The following is an 18,601-nucleotide window of genomic DNA, read 5'->3' as shown; positions in this document are numbered from 1 at the left end:
ATCACTAGAACACCAGATGAGGTTCAGAGGAGAAGATTTAAAACCAAGTTCCAAAATAAATTGCTCATAATAAAACATTGTAAATAAGCCAGGTGGGGGCGGCAGGAGATGCCTTTGACCAGTATTTAGCAACTGGTGCAGCTCAGTTACTGGGTGGAGCAGATGACTGAAATACTGGGTAAGATGCACTAAGCTGATTACAGAGCAAGTGATGTGACAAAACAATAGTTTTTACTGACAAAACTTTCAGACCAAGACATATTGTTTGAATGTTGCAGATGAGGTGTATGCAGTAATGGGGCACATTGCAGCTCACCCGGTAGCTGGTCAGTGCTGCACCTGGGCTGACGATGGTCATTAATGCCCTTGAATGGATGGAAGATGGGGTACTGCAACATGTTTTTTTTTTATTGTGCTATCAGGTTTGCCCGTTTTTACACACCCAAATCTTTAGCGAAATCAGGCGACTGATCTACATTCCTACCCTCACCTATGGCCACGAGCTGTGGGTAGTCACCGAAAGAACAAGATTGCGAATACAAGTGGCTGAAATGAGTTTCCTCCGCAGGGTGGTTGGGCTCTCCCTTAGCGATAGGGTGAGAAGCTTGGTGATCTGGAAGGGGCTCAGAGTAGAGTCTTTGTTCCTCCACATCTAGAGGGGTAAGATGAGGTGTTCAGGGCACGTCGCACCAGGAAGAGGCCCCCTGAGAAGACCCAGGACACGCTGGATTGGCTACAACTCTCAGCTAGCCTGGGAACAACTCGGGATCCCTCCGGATGAGCTGGGGAATGTGTCTGGGAAAAGGGCAGTCTGGGTTTCCCTGCTTAGGCAGCTGCTTCCTGTGACCCAACTCTGGATAAAAGATGAATAAAATTGAACAAAATAAAAATGAATGAACTTAAAATTACATAAAATAAGATCAAATAAAATTCTGTTAAAAGCTAAAAAGGTGTTGAGCCTCTTAAAAAACAAACAGTCTCTGCAGCACTGAGGTTCTCTGGCAGTCTGGTTTAGAGACGAGAGCCATAATAATGAAATTATTATTATTTATTATTATTATTATTAATAATAATAATGAAACGAGGCTCCGCCGTAGGTTTTGGAAGACCAGAGAGCAGGGCATTACAGTAATCGAATCTACCAGAAATAAAAGCATCAGCATCTCGGTGCTGGCAGAGAGAGGAATGGATAACTTGTGATTTTTTTAAGATGATAAAATCCTGTTTTTGTTACATTTCTAACGTGTGGAAAAAAGATCCAGTTTAGAGTCAAAAAGGACACCCAGATTTCTTCCACACTGAGAAAGATTAAAATGTAAGTTTGGTAAAATGATCTCTTTCTTGTCTTCAGGACGATAATTAAAACTTCAGTTTTGTCCTGGTTCAGCTGTAAGAAGTTCTGTTTGTAGAGCTTAGCCAGGACAAAACTGAATGATTAAAAATTAATAATAAAATTTAATGATGGCAACAAATCGGGGAGTCACGCCAACTCGTTACTTCAGTGTGGACACCTCCCTAAGGGTTCTGGGTGTACATGTGTAGATCCTGCAGCCTGCAGAAATCTTTTCCTGTGTCCGAGCTGCTCTCTGGAGAGCTCTTTTTAGGCCCAACTTGATAAGAAGCAGGAATGAAGCCAACAGCAACTACCAAAAACATGGAGCAGCAAGTGATGATGTTCCAGGACATTACAAAAAGACTGAAGATTTTATAGCATAGAACTGCACGGGATTAAAGAGCCAATAAAAGGAAGTTGTAAAATTGTAAATGAGGTGGTTTTGAGGCATCTGTTTTAGCAGGCTAGTTTCAAGTTTCAATTTCTGTATTTATCATATGCAGTCATACATGCATCCGAGGCTGAGCACACTGATTCATTGCTAGTAAAACACCAAAAACAAGACAGTAATATACTAAAAAGACAAGAAATATACACCTAATAAGCAACAGTGCAGTGATGTGCTGCTATACAGACTGACTACACGTATATATAGAATATTTCCAATGTAAATGGTGCAGAATCATCAGAAAACTTTATTAATCCTGGAGGAAACTGTGTGCACACAGTGGCTCCATAACAAATAAAGGATGAGATGCAAATCACAATAAGAAAAATGACAGATTGTATACACAGTGACTTCGGTTGAGTGAACGCTGGCTTGTCTGTCGCCGCTGCTCACTGGTAAAATTTAAAATATAAATAAAGCAAACAGTTGTTTGGAAAGCATTGGATGGTGTTATTGACTGCCAACTACGGAATTATTGGTCTTCATAAGATACCGACGCTGTCTTTCTGTAGGCAACCCTACCTGTGACTCATTTTCTGACTAATTCTTACATGGGACCTATTCTATTTTATTCTATTCTACAGTCATTTAGCAGATGCTTTTATCCAAAGCGACTTACATTTGAGAGTAAGAACAACACAAGCAAAAATTCAAACATGATGGGACATCATAATTAAATGGTAGTCAGACTGCTGGGAGTCAATTTGGACCCAGGTGCTATCATGTAGTGCTAGTGGCAGTTCATTTTTTTTTAGTTTTTTTTTTTTTTTTTTTTAAATAGTTTTTTTTGTAAGTCATTTTGTTTAAATACAAGATCATGATTTCATCACACAATATCATCTTATGGACACACAGCTTATTCAGTACTTGGTTGTTACAAAGAGCTGGACAAATCTTTCTAACTCATTCTGAGTAGAAGAGTTAAGCTAAGTGTGGAAATGCTCCTTAAACAACTGAATCTTTAGCTTGCTTTTAAAAGTGTATAAGGACTCTGTGGATTGGACAGAGGTCGGTAGATCGTTCCACCACCTGCACTGTCCAACAGTGCTGCAGTCATAAGTTATCCTGCCCTAACCCTAACAAAAGTTAGGAAAACTAAATAAAAAAAGAAATCAAACACAGGGGAGCAGTTCGGATAGCCCCGCCATCTTGGCTAGGAGAGAAAGTCATGCACACACCAATACTCGTGGTTCTGTTGAATTAAGGTTCACCTTCTAGTCCTTTTTGTTTGTTTTCACCTCCAAATGACTCTTAGTCTCTTTCTGTCTTGGTCATTAATTTGTATTTATCTGACATGATGGTTGGATGCAGAGCAAACATCCGGACATGAAACACTCAGAAAAAAACTGGCTTCTTTGTTTCAGGAATTGCTATGTTTGGCACGACTCTTGCCATCACTCTGGCTGGTATTGTAGCATCACGCCATATTCATGCAGATCTTCTGCACAGCATCCTGCACTCACCCATGTCCTTCTTTGAGGTGACCCCCAGCGGAAACCTCCTGAACCGCTTCTCCAAAGAGATTGACGCCATTGACTGCATGATCCCTGAGGGTCTGAAGATGATGCTGGGATACCTGTTCAAGCTTCTGGAAGTCTGCATCATTGTTTTATTGGCCACACCTTTTACAGGACTGGTGCTCCTTCCTCTGACTTGTGTCTACATCTTCATACAGGTAACTGTTTTCCAGGTTTGCTGTGTCAGAGCTTCAGCTACTATGAAAATGTTCCATGTTTTGGTCTCCAGACTTTTTACATAGCGTCATCGTGTCAGTTGAGGCGTTTGGAGGCTGTGAGCCGCTCACCAATTTACAGTCACTTCAATGAGACGGTCCAGGGTGCAAGCGTGATTCGAGCCTTTGGCAAACAGCAGTGCTTCATCCTGCAGGCCAACCATCGCATCGACACCAACCAGGAGGCTTACTTCCCTCGCTTTGTTGCCACCAGGTTATTTCCTCATTGAAGCTGTTTTCTAAGGTAGTTTTTAATCCTGAAAGTGGTTTAAAAGGCTCCAGAGTTTTTTGTTGGTTTGTTTTGAGTCACAGCACACACTGATACTCCTGCGGTTCTGTTGAATTAAGATTCATCTTCTAGTTTTAAATACTCACTCTTCTGTCTTTGTATCCTTCTTTCAGGTGGCTTGCTGTAAATCTCGAGTTTCTGGGGAATGTCCTAGTTTTGGCTGCAGCCATTTTCTCTGTGTATGGTCGGGATGAACTCAGCCCAGGGATGGTCGGCTTGACAGTGTCACACTCTCTTCAGGTTAGGAATGTTTAAGTGTTAATTTCTAAAGACAAAAAGAAAATGTGATAAGTCTGCCCAGTTACCAAAAATCTATAATATTTATGGTACCTGTGGAGTCCTTTATTCCTTTATGTGGATCCCTATTAGTTGAATCTAATGCAGCAGCTCCTGTAACTAAAGACTGCAGTTTAATCATATACAGAAAAACAAGCAGGTTAATTGATGTTGGATTTGTTTTTGAAGGTCACCGGAATTCTGAGCTGGATTGTTCGATCCTGGACTGATGTGGAAAACAACATTGTTTCTGTAGAAAGAGTGAAAGAGTATGTCGAGCTGCCCAAAGAGGCAAGTGGATGAAAATGGAAACTTATCAGTCATATGGTTATAGTCATACCAGTCTTATCAGGTTATCAGTCTTTTATCTCTGAGGTGTGTCACAGCAGAAAACTTAATTCATAGGACTATAACACAAATGTGTATTTTGTTGTTGACTGTTGTCACCTGATAACAAAGCTATGGTTGTTGATCATCCCCCTCATCCTCTGACATTTCCAGGCAGCATGGACCATTGAGGGCTGTGTACTGCCGTCAAATTGGCCGACCTCTGGAGCCATCCAGTTTGAAGACTATGGACTACAGTATCGTAAAGGTTTGGACTGGGCTTTGAAGGATATCTACATCAACATTGAAGAAGGAGAAAAGGTCAGCACTTCTCAAACTTTCATTGCTGATGACATGAAATCAGAGAAAAATTATTTGTCAATTACGAGGAGTCATAGAAGCATTAACGCACCTGAGGGACCTTTTTCACATGAGTTGACAGTAAAATAACCTCGGTTCCCTTTGCTGCATCTTCTCCTTCTTCATCATCTTCATATCTTATTCTTTTATTGTTTCTTTTTCCTCTCTGCTAGGAGTAGTTTCATGTGACAATTCATTTCTAAAAATCTGCACTGGTTTCATGGAGAGACAATGTAAAGGCAGATTTATGCTCGCATGGAGTCTGTGTGCAGTCGGTTACGGCGTAGCTGACGCTGGTGATTTTCCTTTGGTGCTCGAGCGTAGGGGGTACACATTGTTTTGGTGTGATGTTGCAGTTTCTCCTCCTAATCTGAAGGTGGCAGCAGGGGTGGTATCGGCCAGTAGACTCACCAGGTCTGAGTTCTTTTGATGGTTCACTTCAGTTTGGTAGGTATTTCCTGTTTTAAAACAACAATGGCGTCCAGTGTGGTTCAGTGTCTTTATTAGCTTGTAGAAGAAAATGAAAAAATAATTCAATCAGCCTCTCATCAACTTGTACCACTGGTTCTTGTTTTTAAAAATGGTGGTTACCACACAAACTCAACGAGAAGATCCAGATATCTGGCAATATGTGATCCCAAACTGACCAATCATAAGGGAGTACCTCCATGTAACCGTCTGCGTAGCAGAGGTGCATGCCAGGTCTGGAAGAGGTGTGGGTCGAGCCTCTGCGGAGCTACACTGAGCCTACAGCAGTAATGCAGATGCCACGTCACAATAAATCCGTATTAAGGAGTAGCTGTTTAACTAGCAGTAGTGTGGTGTCCTGAAGCCATGAATATATAAATGAGATGGCCGGTAGGTAGGGTACTTCCTCCAATTAGATTTAAAGAGATTCAGCTTGGAGGGAGTAGCAGCCAGTTCCTAAGGTAAGACTGATAGAAGCCAAGAGAACTAAGTTTTTGTGAAGCGATCAAAGAGCTTAGTGAAACAGTTTAATACATTTTAAGATTTCTGTGATTATGCACTGATTTTATATAATTAATCTTTAGGTTGGGATCGTAGGAAGGACGGGAGCAGGAAAATCATCTCTTACTTTGGGAATCTTTAGGATTCAAGAGGCAGCAAAAGGACGAATCTTAATCGACGGGATTGATATTGCCCAGATTGGCCTTCATGATCTCAGATCCAGAATTACCATCATTCCCCAGGTCAGTACATGGAGCTGTACACAAAGTTTTTCACACGGTTCCACATAAATGTGAATCCTGCAAGATATGGGAAATCTAAGTCACCGACCAAAGAGTCTGAACATTTCTGCTGTGAGAAATTTTAGCATTTCAGATGTTTTTATCACCCAATCAACAGACTGGAATTGACTACATGTATTAACCCTAACATGCAAAGCCTTTCATCTGTAATCAGTCCCTAATAACCAGTGTATTTACAATTAATAGATTGATTAGATAGATTAGTAGATGAGATTAGTTAAAATTATATCAATTTACAAATCAGGAGACAAACATTGGCTTTTGAATTATAACCCTAATTCATTGCTAGCAGTTTTAAAATAATATTGGAAAATATATTCATTTTCAAGATGATTTAAATTCATCCCTATTTATCCTTAACCTAAAATCTGAAAGCTGTTTTCTTTATGGGTGACACAAATTTATTTTGTGATGGAGATAACCTGCAGGAACTCCTGGATATTGTGGAAAAGGAACTGATAATGCTGACGAGATGGTGTGACGAAAATAAACTCACCTAATGTAAACAAAACTAAATTCATCATTTTGGCCATCATCAAATTGACTCAAACAAAGGAAATCTGGAAAGGTAATTACACAGTTGCAGAAAAAAATAATCACATATAAATTATGTAAATTGAAAACTTTCAAAATTAGTTGCAGTTGTATACAGAACTGGAAACCTCCCCATTCAAGCCTCACCTTGAACTCTTCCTTCATAAAGGACCTACCGTGTAGAAGTATGGGTTAACTCATATTAAACCAACCCAGATCCAACATATGTCAGCAATAAGGGTTGTAAGTTATGGCACATTTCATGTACAGTGTAATTCCTGAAAAGTATCCAAATAACCAGGGGACAAATTTTAACTCCTTCTAGTTGGGTCCCTAGGCAAGATCCTTAAACCTACTGCCTAACTACCTTTAAATGTAAGTAGCTTTGGAGAGAAGCATCAGCTAAATGACTGTAATGTAATCTAATTTTGAAAGGGAATGACAGAAATTATTAGGAATAAAGAAAACATAAACCTGATGTGTGTCCATAGTTTACCTTCCTGAAAAAACATACGATAAAGCTCAGGAGGGAGCCCAGGTTTTCTTACAGGAAACAGGTCCATCGTTCTCCTACCAATTGAAATTGAATGAATTTTTATGCAATAATCTGAGTGATGAAATGAAATACTTTGGTAACATCAAGCATGTTTAAGACCATTTAATGAACAAATTCAAGATGGAAATGTAATATATGTTTTTTCTTTGTTGTTGGAGAAACATGGAGACCCCCTGACCGGTTAAACATGTAATGTTTTCATGGTCTAGCAGCACAAATCTGCATGTGAGCTATTTTGAAAAATACTGGACGCTTTTACACTGCACCTGTGTCAGATTTCCTGTCTGCCCCTATCTGAACTGTGGAAATTGATGCATTCTGGGTGCGTGGAACGTCAAAATAAACTTGGTGGGTAAATTTACTGGAGAGCTGTGACAATGCGCTTCTGAGATGCTTCTGATACGTGCTGCGGTGCACTCGGTGGAAACTAAATCGTTGACTAAAACAGCCACGAATAGCAGCGGAGGCCAAGGCACAGCCATAACGTGCCACACACACACTCGGTGTAAAGGAGGGGTGATGGTTTCATTTTTCTTTCCTCTTTTTGCTTGTTTTTCTTGTTTATGTTAGAAAAACTTGATACATAAATACCAAAAACTCCATCCACCCAACAATTCTGTGCCATGTTTGGTGGTCATTTGAAATGATTCCTCTAATCTCTCTCTTCTAGGACCCAGTTCTGTTCTCTGGTTCTCTCAGGATGAATTTGGATCCCTTTGAAACATGTTCAGATGAAGATTTGTGGAAAGCTCTGGAACTGGCTCACCTCAGCAGCTTTGTATCGGCACTGCCCCAAAAACTGAACTATCAGTGTAGCGAAGGAGGTGAAAACCTCAGGTAGGTCATCACACCTGGAAAAGATAGATCCAAGTATATAGAGATTTCCAACTATCCTGGCCAGAATCATCCTACAACATCCAAACACAAGCTGAACTGTGTTTAAATATTCCATTAACAACTGTTGTCTATTGTACCTACTGTTAGAACTTAACTTGTTTATGAGTGTAGCACAAAAGTTGTGGCTGCAATTTGAAATGCAAAGTGGTATGGGAGTACATAAGTAATGCCTCGATATTAATGTAAAACCTTGATGGTAGAAATTAATATCAAAATTAATGAAACCTTATAATTGTGATTTTCCTCGAAGTAGGGCACCACTCTTCTGTATAAGCTGATTAAGTAATCCACAGTCCAGAAGAGAAAACCGTGAGTGGGGTTTTAATAAAATGATTGATTTTAATTCAGTCTAATTCTCATATGTGAAGTCACGAATTCAACTTCTGAAGGGACCTTGATTCCATCCAAAATTAACCACGGAAATGCCTCTAAATTTCAGTAAAGTAAACCATTTATTAAACACCAATAATCAATTAACAGCAAAGAGAAATCAATGTCAGGAATTATGAAATTATCAATATAGCTTTAGAGACTCTGCCAGCCTTCTGTTGCACTGGGAGGGTGAACCAGCTTAAAAGACAGTGGAAATGAAGCAGGAAAATGAAATAAACAAGGGTGAAAATTGAAATCAAATTAAATCAGAGATTAAAAAGAAAATAATATCTGGATCTTACGCAGTTTGGAATATGGGAAAATTAACTAACTAAGGAGCAGCATTTAGTAAATTTTGGTCAGAACCTAACGGAGTAAACGGGAATTTGGCAAAGCAATTTAGAATCGTCAGCTGAATTAAGGGATTACTAAATGAACTTTGGCTAGACGCAGTTGGAAGCTCGGTTCGGTCTCACTTGGAGCTCTTACTTGTAACTCTCTGAGTTACTGGGAAATTCCGTTTCTGCAAGGAGTGAATAGATAAGTAAGGAGATACAACAATATTTACAACCACTCCCTACTGGACATCCAGAACATTTTCAAGGTCCCTTGTTATTTTCTCAGTATTGAACTCAGTAACCCTGTATGAGTTTGTGTCCTGTTTGTGAATGCACTGTCTGTAAGCTGTGAAGGAATAACAACCACTATATAATAATGTAGCTCTATTAATTAAAAGCAGAGCCTAATGAATGTTACTAAACTCTAAGGATAAAATGTAAATGAGTAGTTACTTAAATCTAAGGATAAAATGTAAATGAGTAAATGAATAATAATGTTTAAGAAATATTTGCAACAGTACATAATGTGCAGCGTGCTACATAAACTGTGCAACATTCAGCATTGAATGATTTATTGTGCAAAAAAAGAACTGTCATGAGGTAGACGGTATGATACATGTGCAAATACTGAATAATAATAATAAGGTGCATTGATAATGTAAACAGTAAGTATGTGTAAATGTACAGTCCATTGTTACAGACTCCAGTCTGCTGTTAGCTGTTAAGGAGTCTGATGGCTGAGGGAAAGAAAGAGTTTCTGAGTCTGCTAGTCCTGCATTTCATACTCCTGTACCTCCGGTCTGAGGGGAGGAGAGTGAACAGTCCATGTTGAGGGTGGGTGGGGTCTTTGATGATGGAGGCAGCTCTCCTGTGGACTCTGCGCTGGTAGATGCTCTGCAGAGAGGGAAGGGGAGTCCTGGTGATCTTAGATGCAGTCTTCACCACTCTCTGCAGGCGTTTGCGGTCCGTGACAGTAGAGCTGCCGTACCACACGGTGATGCAGCTGGTCAGGATTGACTCAACGAGGCAGCTGTAGAAGTTGCTGAAGATCTTCGGTGACATGCCGAACTTCCTCAGCCTTCTCAGGAAGTACAGCTGCTGCTGAGCCTTCTTCACCAGCTGTGTGGTGTTAAGTGTCCAGGTGAGGTCCTCACTGATGTGGACCCCCAGATATTTGAAGCTGCTCACCCTCTCCACTTCCAGCCCGCGGATAAGCAGTGGATGATGAGGGTTCCTCTCCTTCCTCATGTCCACTATCATCTCCATGGTCTTGTCTGTGTTGAGGGTGAGATTGTTGTCCTCACACCACGTCACCAGAGAGGCCACCTCCCTCCTGTAGGCTGCTTTGTCCCCACCTGTGATGCGTCCTATCACAGAGGTGTCGTCTGCAAACTTCAGATGATGTTGTCCTTGTGGGAGGCTGCACAGTCGTGGGTGAACAGGGTGTAGAGGATGGGACTGAGAACACACCCCTGTGGTGTGCCAACATTTGTGATGATACTGACTGAGGTTCTGTTCCCTATCCTGACAGACTGAGGCCTGCCAGTCAGAGAGTCTAGAAGCCAGTCACAGAGGATGGGGTGTAGTCCGAGGGAGAACAGTTTGTGGGTGAGCTTGTGAGGGATGACCATATTGAATGCAGAGCTGTAGTCAATAAAGAGCATCCTGATGTAGGAGTCTTTATTCTCCAGGTGTGAGAGGGAGTGGACTGACTTTCCCAAAGTTCTTCTCAAAAAGGAAAAGTAATAAAAATGCAACAAGTTGGAATATCTCTCGCGCTGGATACAAAAGTTGTATATCTTGGTTGCGTAGCAATGGGTTTGGGCTGCTTTGAGCAAAAATATCAAAAACAAACTAATGAACACGAACAAAAGACAAAAACTAAGTTGAACGTTCTAATGAATTTTCCATTTTTTTTCTTCTACCTATTCTCTCTCCTCTTTCTTTCTTCTTGACTCCTTCTTTTTCTTCTTTCTTCTAACTTGAAATCTCTATGTTTTCTGATAATATTTACTGGCTAAGACGGGGTTTGGCGAGGTTAGGCCAATCACAGTGTAGAATATTGGCGCGATTGGCTTCATTTACATACAAAGGCCTAGATGTTTAATCACTATGTAAGATTAAACTTATTTTCCCATATGCCAGTCAAACAGAAAGTACATTATAAAATACATTTCATAAAAACAAATGAATATCCTGTTTGGAGGTGAAACACACACAACTTTCAATTATTATAAGCAGTTAATTATTCATGAGATATAAACACATTTATACCACTTCATTGACAGAACAAAATATACTTTGAGGATCCATTACCTGTAAAGGAAGTTCATATTTACAATCACACACTATCTGTTCTGTTATGGATATTTACGGATAAAAGTTTCTGTAAACTATTTAAAGTTTTGTTTGTGATCCCGGTAGCAAACCTTAAAATGGCCAGCAGGAGGAGATGTTGATCCATGGTAAGAATCCATTTAATTGAAACTCTGTGACAGTACATCGCAGAAAACCCGTTCAAGTCACATTGGTGGTTTCCTGTGGAATTATTTTAAACATTCATTATTACAGAAATCAGACATTTAAGGCAATTTTAAGAACTTAGTTCAAAACAGTCCTGCAAGAGAAAAGTTATTTTCTCTGACACTTAAAAAGTACAGATGTGGGGAGGAATGTTCTCGGAGTCCTGAATGGGGGAAGAGAGTCCAGGTTGGGTGATTTACAACGGGGCCCTCGGTTTCTCTCTACGACCTTCCGTTCCCGAGATATAGGTTAATTGTTCAAAAGACAGATGGCTTCATCAGAAGGTAAGTAAAAAGGAGTTCCTGATAGAGAGCCAACAGGTAAGTATGTTTGTGGCTAATTACGACATACATTTCACAGGACTTTGGACACTGACTCATCGAAAGAACGTCTAATAGTTATGAAACCTGGGTCTACCCCCCCTATTTCGACCATGCTGAACACGCTGGTGTTAGTCCCGCATTTTTATCTCTTACCGTTCCCGAGATATGGCGTTTTTCTTAGGCCACGCCCACTTAAGGCGGGAAAGTGCCGTCGGACCTTTTATGGACTGAAAGCGCACTCCGAGACCTGTCCAACGGTGTTGGTTTCAAGTCTCTAGCACCTTCCTGTCCAGAGTTATGAACTTAAGTTCGGGTCGGTTTTGGCCGATCTTTGTTAATTCTTTAGCGGCCGAGCGGTAGGTGCAATGTGGACATGTGGGGTACCTATGGATTCAGCGTGAGCCCCCGAACACGATCCGACGGTTCCCGCTCCGATCTGACACACTTTTGCACAAACCTCGTCCTACTGGCTTGCCTCTCTAATATGTGTTAGAGCACACCCAGACCTTTCCATTGATACCTCTGTCCCTCCTCTACCACTTTCCCAACCGTAGATATAAACCTTAATTGGCGTGGGAACCACGTACCTTTGGCGGCCTCTAGCGGACGAACGGTGCGTCACAGCGCCGTGGTTCCAACGTTTCTGGATGCTGGAGGTCCAGAGCTTTCAGATGAGCCCTCCCTCGACCTTCTAGCTGCTCGGGAAAATTTTTAGCCAAGCTCTGAGCTGAAAAGACGCGGGGGGTTAGGGTCCATGGCCCTTACCCCCCTTCACAGCTGAATTTTGGCTTCTGGACAAAATCGGTCTTAAGCTCATAACTCGGGAACCGTGAGGCACAGGGAGATGAGCAAGGTATCCACGCGTCCGGGGCCATGTGGCGCATCCGCCTGTACCGCTTCCTTGGCTCCTTGGCTCTATGATATCGATGGGCTTGTATGTCAAATGGACAAAATGTCAGGAATCAAACTGGCCCTGCCTTACCTGAACTTGTCCACATACACAACGGGCTCTCTCATGAATGGCTGGCACATTCTGAAAAACCTCCAACGGTGTGAAGGCTCTACAAGCTGCCGTGCTTGTGAATCTGGATTACTGGATGGCGGTTATTTCCTCAACCTAATCTCTGTACCTGATACAGAGTATGATGTGAATGAGGTGGTGTTGCGTGGAAAGGAGTACCGCAACCGCATCACAGTTAATATTGCCAACAACACCATCGCTACCTTCCTTGGCAATCTACAGATGCTACCACCTGAAGACATGTCTCGCCCAACAGTACTTAAAAACACACTGTTTGAGAAAGGGAAGATGAACATACTCCCACAAGATCAGAGGTTCATACTTCATCAGCTGGCCCTGGCACTGGAGATGTGTAACAGCGGAGGGGTTTTAAAGCTTCTCCCTGTTGTGTCCAGATTTGGACAAAAGTCCCCAGAGGATCTTGATCTGGGGGAGTTGTTTGAATTGGAGGACATCCACTCTGTGAGTGTTCACGTTGGGCACAACCTCATCCCCTTGAACCCTTGCACTACTGTTTTTTGGTCCAGATCTGGCTTGGAGGATTTGGTTGGTCCCCGTTCGCAGTTCTTCAGCTGCTTGGGAATGCACGAGGCTGTGAACTTCCAGACTGACTTCAGTCATCAGCCGTTAGATGTGAGTCCTGTTCTGTTAGAGCTCTTCAAGGATGAGACAATCACGTTTTTGCAGTTTTACGTGGATAGCCCATATGTCCACATCAAGTCATCCTTCCTGCATCCCGTGAGTGGGGACATAGTAACATGCGGTCTGTCACATCCGAACTATCACCAAGCCATGTCCAACCGGGCATATGAGTACATCCAGCACTTCGATGATTTGTCCCGAAAGTTGAAGTGCCGCTTTGCACTGCGAATGGAGCAGGTGGTGGCATTTTCACCATTTCAGCCACACGCAGAGAGATTTGAGCAGACCTTCAAAGCCAAGAGTATGTTTTGCAAAGGAAAAATAAAAAATTTCCTAAGGGAAAACACAGTACTCGTCCCTTTTACATGTGAAGAGGGTAAACCTTCAGTCAACGATGTTCTCCACGACTGTGCTTCCCACATGGTCAGGGTTTTGGAGCAACTCCATAGTGCTCATAGGGGAAAGGGAGGTTTTGAGGCTTCATGGAGGGCATTCCAGGCGGAGTTGTGCCTCGAGGAGTTGTTCTTCGGTCACCCTCTGTGCCATGCTGATCGGGCATTGTCTCTGTCTGTCGGGACCAGCTCTGTTCACCAGTGGAGTGAGACCCATCGGCGGGGCTTTATGGCTCTTGGTCCATTCAATGGGGGTGCAGTGCTGGAGGGACCTCCCCCACTCAACCACTGGACTCGGGATGATCTGCAAAAGGTGCGGATCAATCGTGTCTTCCCTCTCACTAATACCCTCAGCAGTGTTCCGATAGTCATAGGACCTGCCCTGGTTCTGGTGCTCATCCAGGACTTGTACCAGCGGAACGACCGCATACCTCTCACCGGACTGAAAGGGCCTGAGTGCCCGGGCCGCCTAAAGGGTGCCATGACAATCGAGGCACTTGTGCAAGGCCTGGCAACTCGTCAATCCTTCCCCCGTCCACTAACTTTCACAAGGGCCAGGCAACTTGTCCAAGAATCTGGACATGATGTGAGTGAGTGTCTGACCACTGGCCTCAAGGCACTTAACATAACTTTCTTTCCAGACATCAAATACAGAGACCTACGTGGAGGACATCGTGCCACCTGGAACTTCACCGACTTCGTTGAAATTCACAAGGGTACTGATGAACCTTCCTTACTGAGTAAGGCTGCCAGCGTTGCAGGGGACATCTGTGTGGAGATTGAACGGCGTGGCCTGTCATATGCTCGTACTGGAGCTGTACCGAGAGCATGGAATGCCATGGTTGGCCACAGTGATGGAGCGATTGCCAAAGAACATGGGCAAGGACCAGCATTTCAAAGTGCTGGTCTTCATTTCCTGTGTCGGTCTTCTAATTAACAGGGTGTTTGTGTCATATGACAAGTTGAAGATCATGATCGTTGACATGGGTGTGTCACAAGCTGACCTTCAGAAGCTGGTCATTCTGTCCTCCAGCTATTTCCCAAAAGTGTTTGGCCTAACTGTGTGGAAGCTCCACTACACAGTGCCCTATCGTCTGTCTGTAAACCCAGGTCCCAAGCCACTGCCAAAGGAGTATAGAGAAGACAGAGTGCCAGAGGACGAGTCTTTGCCATACCTGGGGGACGAAGACCTACAACAGAAACCCAAGTGTTCAAGAAGCGTGTTCATGCCCGCTAACACAAGCAAGCGTTGGAGTGCATTGGAGCTGTCTTTCATTAATCTCAACGACAAGGTCAAACCACAGAAGGCATATCGCGATTTTGTGGATAAATGTGAGCAGAATAGCCTTCCAGCTCATTCATACAAGTCCTTTTGGAGCAAGCGACGTGACCTGCTGTCATAAGAAGTAAAGTTGCGAAAAGCCAGTTTTTACTTCACAGATGTTCATGAAGAAGTTGAAGTGGATGTTCGATTATTGTATATAACATTTTAATTTTTAGTTAATGTCTGGGGACGATTGCCTTAAGTGTCGTTAATCAACAAAACGGTTGAGATGTTCCTTGGTATGGCTGACACTCAGTCCTGGAATTAATCAGCTTAAGAATGTTTCTTCTTTTGAAGTTAATGAGTGAAGTTTTTAGGTCTGATTGCAAATCAAATGTCCTCTGAATGCAAAGTTTGTGTAGGCTGAGAACCCAGTGTTAGGTCAACAATTTTCCATCTGGTGGTGAACAGGAATTTCTTGTGGGTTGTAAAACATGAAGATAGGATGGGGAAGGAAAAGCAGAAGATGTCCCACTGTTGATAACCAAAGTCCTGGGCCTAATGCTACATGAGTTTTCTTCTTCCCACTCCCTTTCAGGCAATATATTGTTTGCTATTTTTTTGCATTTTTTTTTTGTTTCTACTTTTGGTTTATTTGACTATCGACAGACTTGCATGTCTCTTGTTTTGCTTTTGTGCTTATTTTTACCATGAATGAGACTGCCTGAAATAAAGAAATAAATTAAATGGAATGTGGAGCAAACCACTGCTCCACAGGTTCATGAATAAACTGAAGAGATCCAACCCCCGAGGTTCCTCACCCAAAGATTATAGAACCTGAGGACAGACATGTCCTTGTTCCAGGGGACATGTTGTATGGGTGTGAAAGAAGCTGTCCCATCTTCAGCGGGAAAAATACCTTTAAATGAAGGAGGGGTTACAGGCCTAACATGCCTAACATGATCCAGAACAAACTTTCCTTACTAGGAGGTTATACAGCTTTCAGTTTAAGTCATGTGACCGTAACATATCAGAAAATAACCAGCCAATTAGAAAAGTCACAAGTGACAACAGGTGCATTTAAACCCTCTGTAAAGGTCTCGGTCCTTGGACCAGATTGTAGTCCTGGAAAAAGTTTTCAGTCCTGAGACCAAGTTTTAGTCCCGAGATCAAATTTTTAGTCCTGGGACCATGCTGTATATAGGCCTGTTTCCATGGACAGGTGCAGGTTAGGGCGGGTAGAGTTGGGGTGCATTTTTTGTGTTTCCACATGTGAAAACTGGGAAGGTTTCCTTAAAATCTGACCCAACTCATCCTACTTAGTTGGGACCCTTCCATTGGGGTACAAATATAACCGACTTGACCCAAAATGGTGGAATATGAAACACTGCAGTCTGCCGATTGGTTGGAGAAAAAGCTACTCTCCGTGCAACCTGGTATAAAAACAAAGCAGAGACGTCTTCTTGTTCAGAGCAACAGCTTTTCTTTCTGATGATTAAATCTCCGTTAAAATGGCGTCACAAAGCACTGCCAAGAAGAAAGAACATAGCCGGTTTATGACCTCAATCCTCCTCCTTTGTTTCTGAGTCGTGTTTTGGTTCTGGTTCCCCTAAGGAAGGCACTGAGCTGTGATGGTGTCATGCTTTTATGTAGCTGAGACATCTATCGCTATCCGGTTGATGCTCCGCCTCTCAGCTAAGGTTACAGTTCCTGTGGAAACGCAATGAGGTTACAGTTTACAGACCACTTCCTCACCCCAACCGTCCCGACCCGTTGGTGCAAATTAAGCTTATGACACCTGTAGTATATCTTGTTTTTTCTCCAGTCTGGGCCAGCGTCAGCTGCTTTGTTTGGCCAGAGCTTTGTTGCGGAAGACCAGGATCTTAGTGCTGGATGAAGCTACAGCAGCTGTGGATCTGAGGACAGACCAGTTGATCCAGTCCACTATTCGTACCGAGTTTAAAGACTGCACCATCCTCACAATTGCTCACCGCCTCAACACCATCATGGACTACACCAGGTAGGCTCATGGTGCTGATCACATATCACAGCTTTTAGGTCATTGTGCCTTTCTCCAAATATTTGCTCAGACTACGAATTTTTTTCACTGAGACATTCAGTGTTTCCACCTTTAGGGGTCTCAGATTTTAACTTCTGTCAGATTTCTCTGTTACAATCTTCTAATACAAAATTTATGAATGACTCTAAAGATCAGTAAAATTCCAGCAGCAGAGTTAAAGATATCTTCTGATTAAATAAAAGCAAGAGAGGAATGCAACTTATCATTGTGATAGAATCCATCCATCCATCCTTCCATTTTCAATACCATATGCTCCAGTCTGCCATCCTTAGTTTACTGTCATTTGCTTTATTTGTTCACCGGTTTTATGAAGGTTTGAATGTGCAGATATCTGGGAGCTGCTGAACATTTTGAATAAAATATGTCTTATCCCCTTTTCTTCTTTTCCTTTCTATTGTACCTCCCTACATACCTGTAACCGTTCCTTCATTTCTTCCTTGAATATAACGATAAATATTGCTCTATGCCTCATGAATCTACTGTGAGTTTTCTTTATCACTCATTCAGGTTGCATATTTGTTCCTGTTTGAAAAATAAAGATGTCAAATAAAGACAAGAGGCATGTATTATAAAGACTAGACCCCCACACAATCACTTTAATGATGATGATGGTTTAGAAGGATTCCTAGAAATAAAAATCAAATATGAAGTAATAAAATTTTTTTCAAAATTTAATGTTTTATTCCTGCCAACTGGTGTTCATTTCTTGGAGTATCTTGTCTCTGTCCTCTTGTCCCTGACCTTGTGTCTTGTCTCTGGCCCTTGGTGTCTCTCTCTGCAGGGTTATTGTTATGGACCAAGGCTCCATAGCAGAGATGAACTCACCGTCTCAGCTCATCCATCTTCAGGGTCTCTTCTATCAGATGTGTGGTGAGGCTGGTTTGGTGTGACATCTAATAGTGAACAAATCTTTGATTAACATCTAGAATTGTCTTGAATAGAATACAATAGAAAATAATAGAGTAGAATTGTCTAAATGTGAGATTATTTACAATCATTCTATGACTAAAATGTGACAACTAGAGATTTGGTGTCCCCAGAAGGGCCAGCTGATGTTTTTACAAATGTTATCTATGAACATGTTATCCAGGATGTCTCAAAAGATTATTTGGATCAACAAAAGCCAACAGAAGCTTTTCCAAGCGTTTCTTGCCAGATGTAAGTGGTCAGCCTAAGCTAATCTTTTAAATAGTAAATTCTTATTTCACATGTTCAAATATGGCCTCAATATAAAGTCATAATTTTGCAACTGTAAATGAACTTTAGAGTTTCTATTTTTAAATAAAGTTTTGTGATCGGGTAAAAAACTGCCCAAATAATTAATGTTTGCAAATGTGCAGAAAATAATTTCCATGGTTGTAAAAAAAATCTTAATGTTCTTGGAAAAAAAAAATTATAAATCTTTTGCAAACATCCTGTTCATGGTTTCTATTTACAAATGCAAACAGGTTATTTTCAAAATTTTATTTCCAGCTGCCCAATCTCAAACTTTACATTGAGCTCATATTCAAAGTTTCGATAGAAAAACATGTCAATGCTAAAGATAATTGTAGTGAGTCTGCATCGAACAAGCTCTAAAACGTGTATGTTTGAAATCTGAGGTGGCTAATAAACTAAATTAAA

General features: G+C 41.8%; 1 protein-coding gene across 1 annotated transcript in view; it reads left to right on the top strand.

Moving 5' to 3' along the window:
- Nucleotides 1-18,313, top strand: part of LOC121629920 (multidrug resistance-associated protein 1-like) — a 155,894-nt gene extending 137,581 nt beyond the window's left edge. Inside the window, exons 23-31 of the mRNA XM_041969847.1 lie at nt 3,146-3,456; nt 3,528-3,727; nt 3,916-4,042; nt 4,268-4,373; nt 4,584-4,726; nt 5,818-5,976; nt 7,797-7,963; nt 16,724-16,918; nt 17,760-18,313. Of these exons, the coding sequence (XP_041825781.1) occupies nt 3,146-3,456; nt 3,528-3,727; nt 3,916-4,042; nt 4,268-4,373; nt 4,584-4,726; nt 5,818-5,976; nt 7,797-7,963; nt 16,724-16,918; nt 17,760-17,868 (1,517 nt within the window). The 3' untranslated portion in view covers nt 17,869-18,313. The remainder of the gene's footprint in view (nt 1-3,145; nt 3,457-3,527; nt 3,728-3,915; nt 4,043-4,267; nt 4,374-4,583; nt 4,727-5,817; nt 5,977-7,796; nt 7,964-16,723; nt 16,919-17,759) is intronic.
- Nucleotides 18,314-18,601: the final 288 nt, after the last annotated feature.

This window comes from Melanotaenia boesemani, chromosome 19 (genome assembly GCF_017639745.1).
Source record: "Melanotaenia boesemani isolate fMelBoe1 chromosome 19, fMelBoe1.pri, whole genome shotgun sequence".
Lineage (NCBI taxonomy): Eukaryota > Metazoa > Chordata > Actinopteri > Atheriniformes > Melanotaeniidae > Melanotaenia > Melanotaenia boesemani.
The sequence above is the reverse complement of the archived record's forward strand: the minus strand, read 5'-3'. Positions and strand labels throughout refer to the sequence as shown.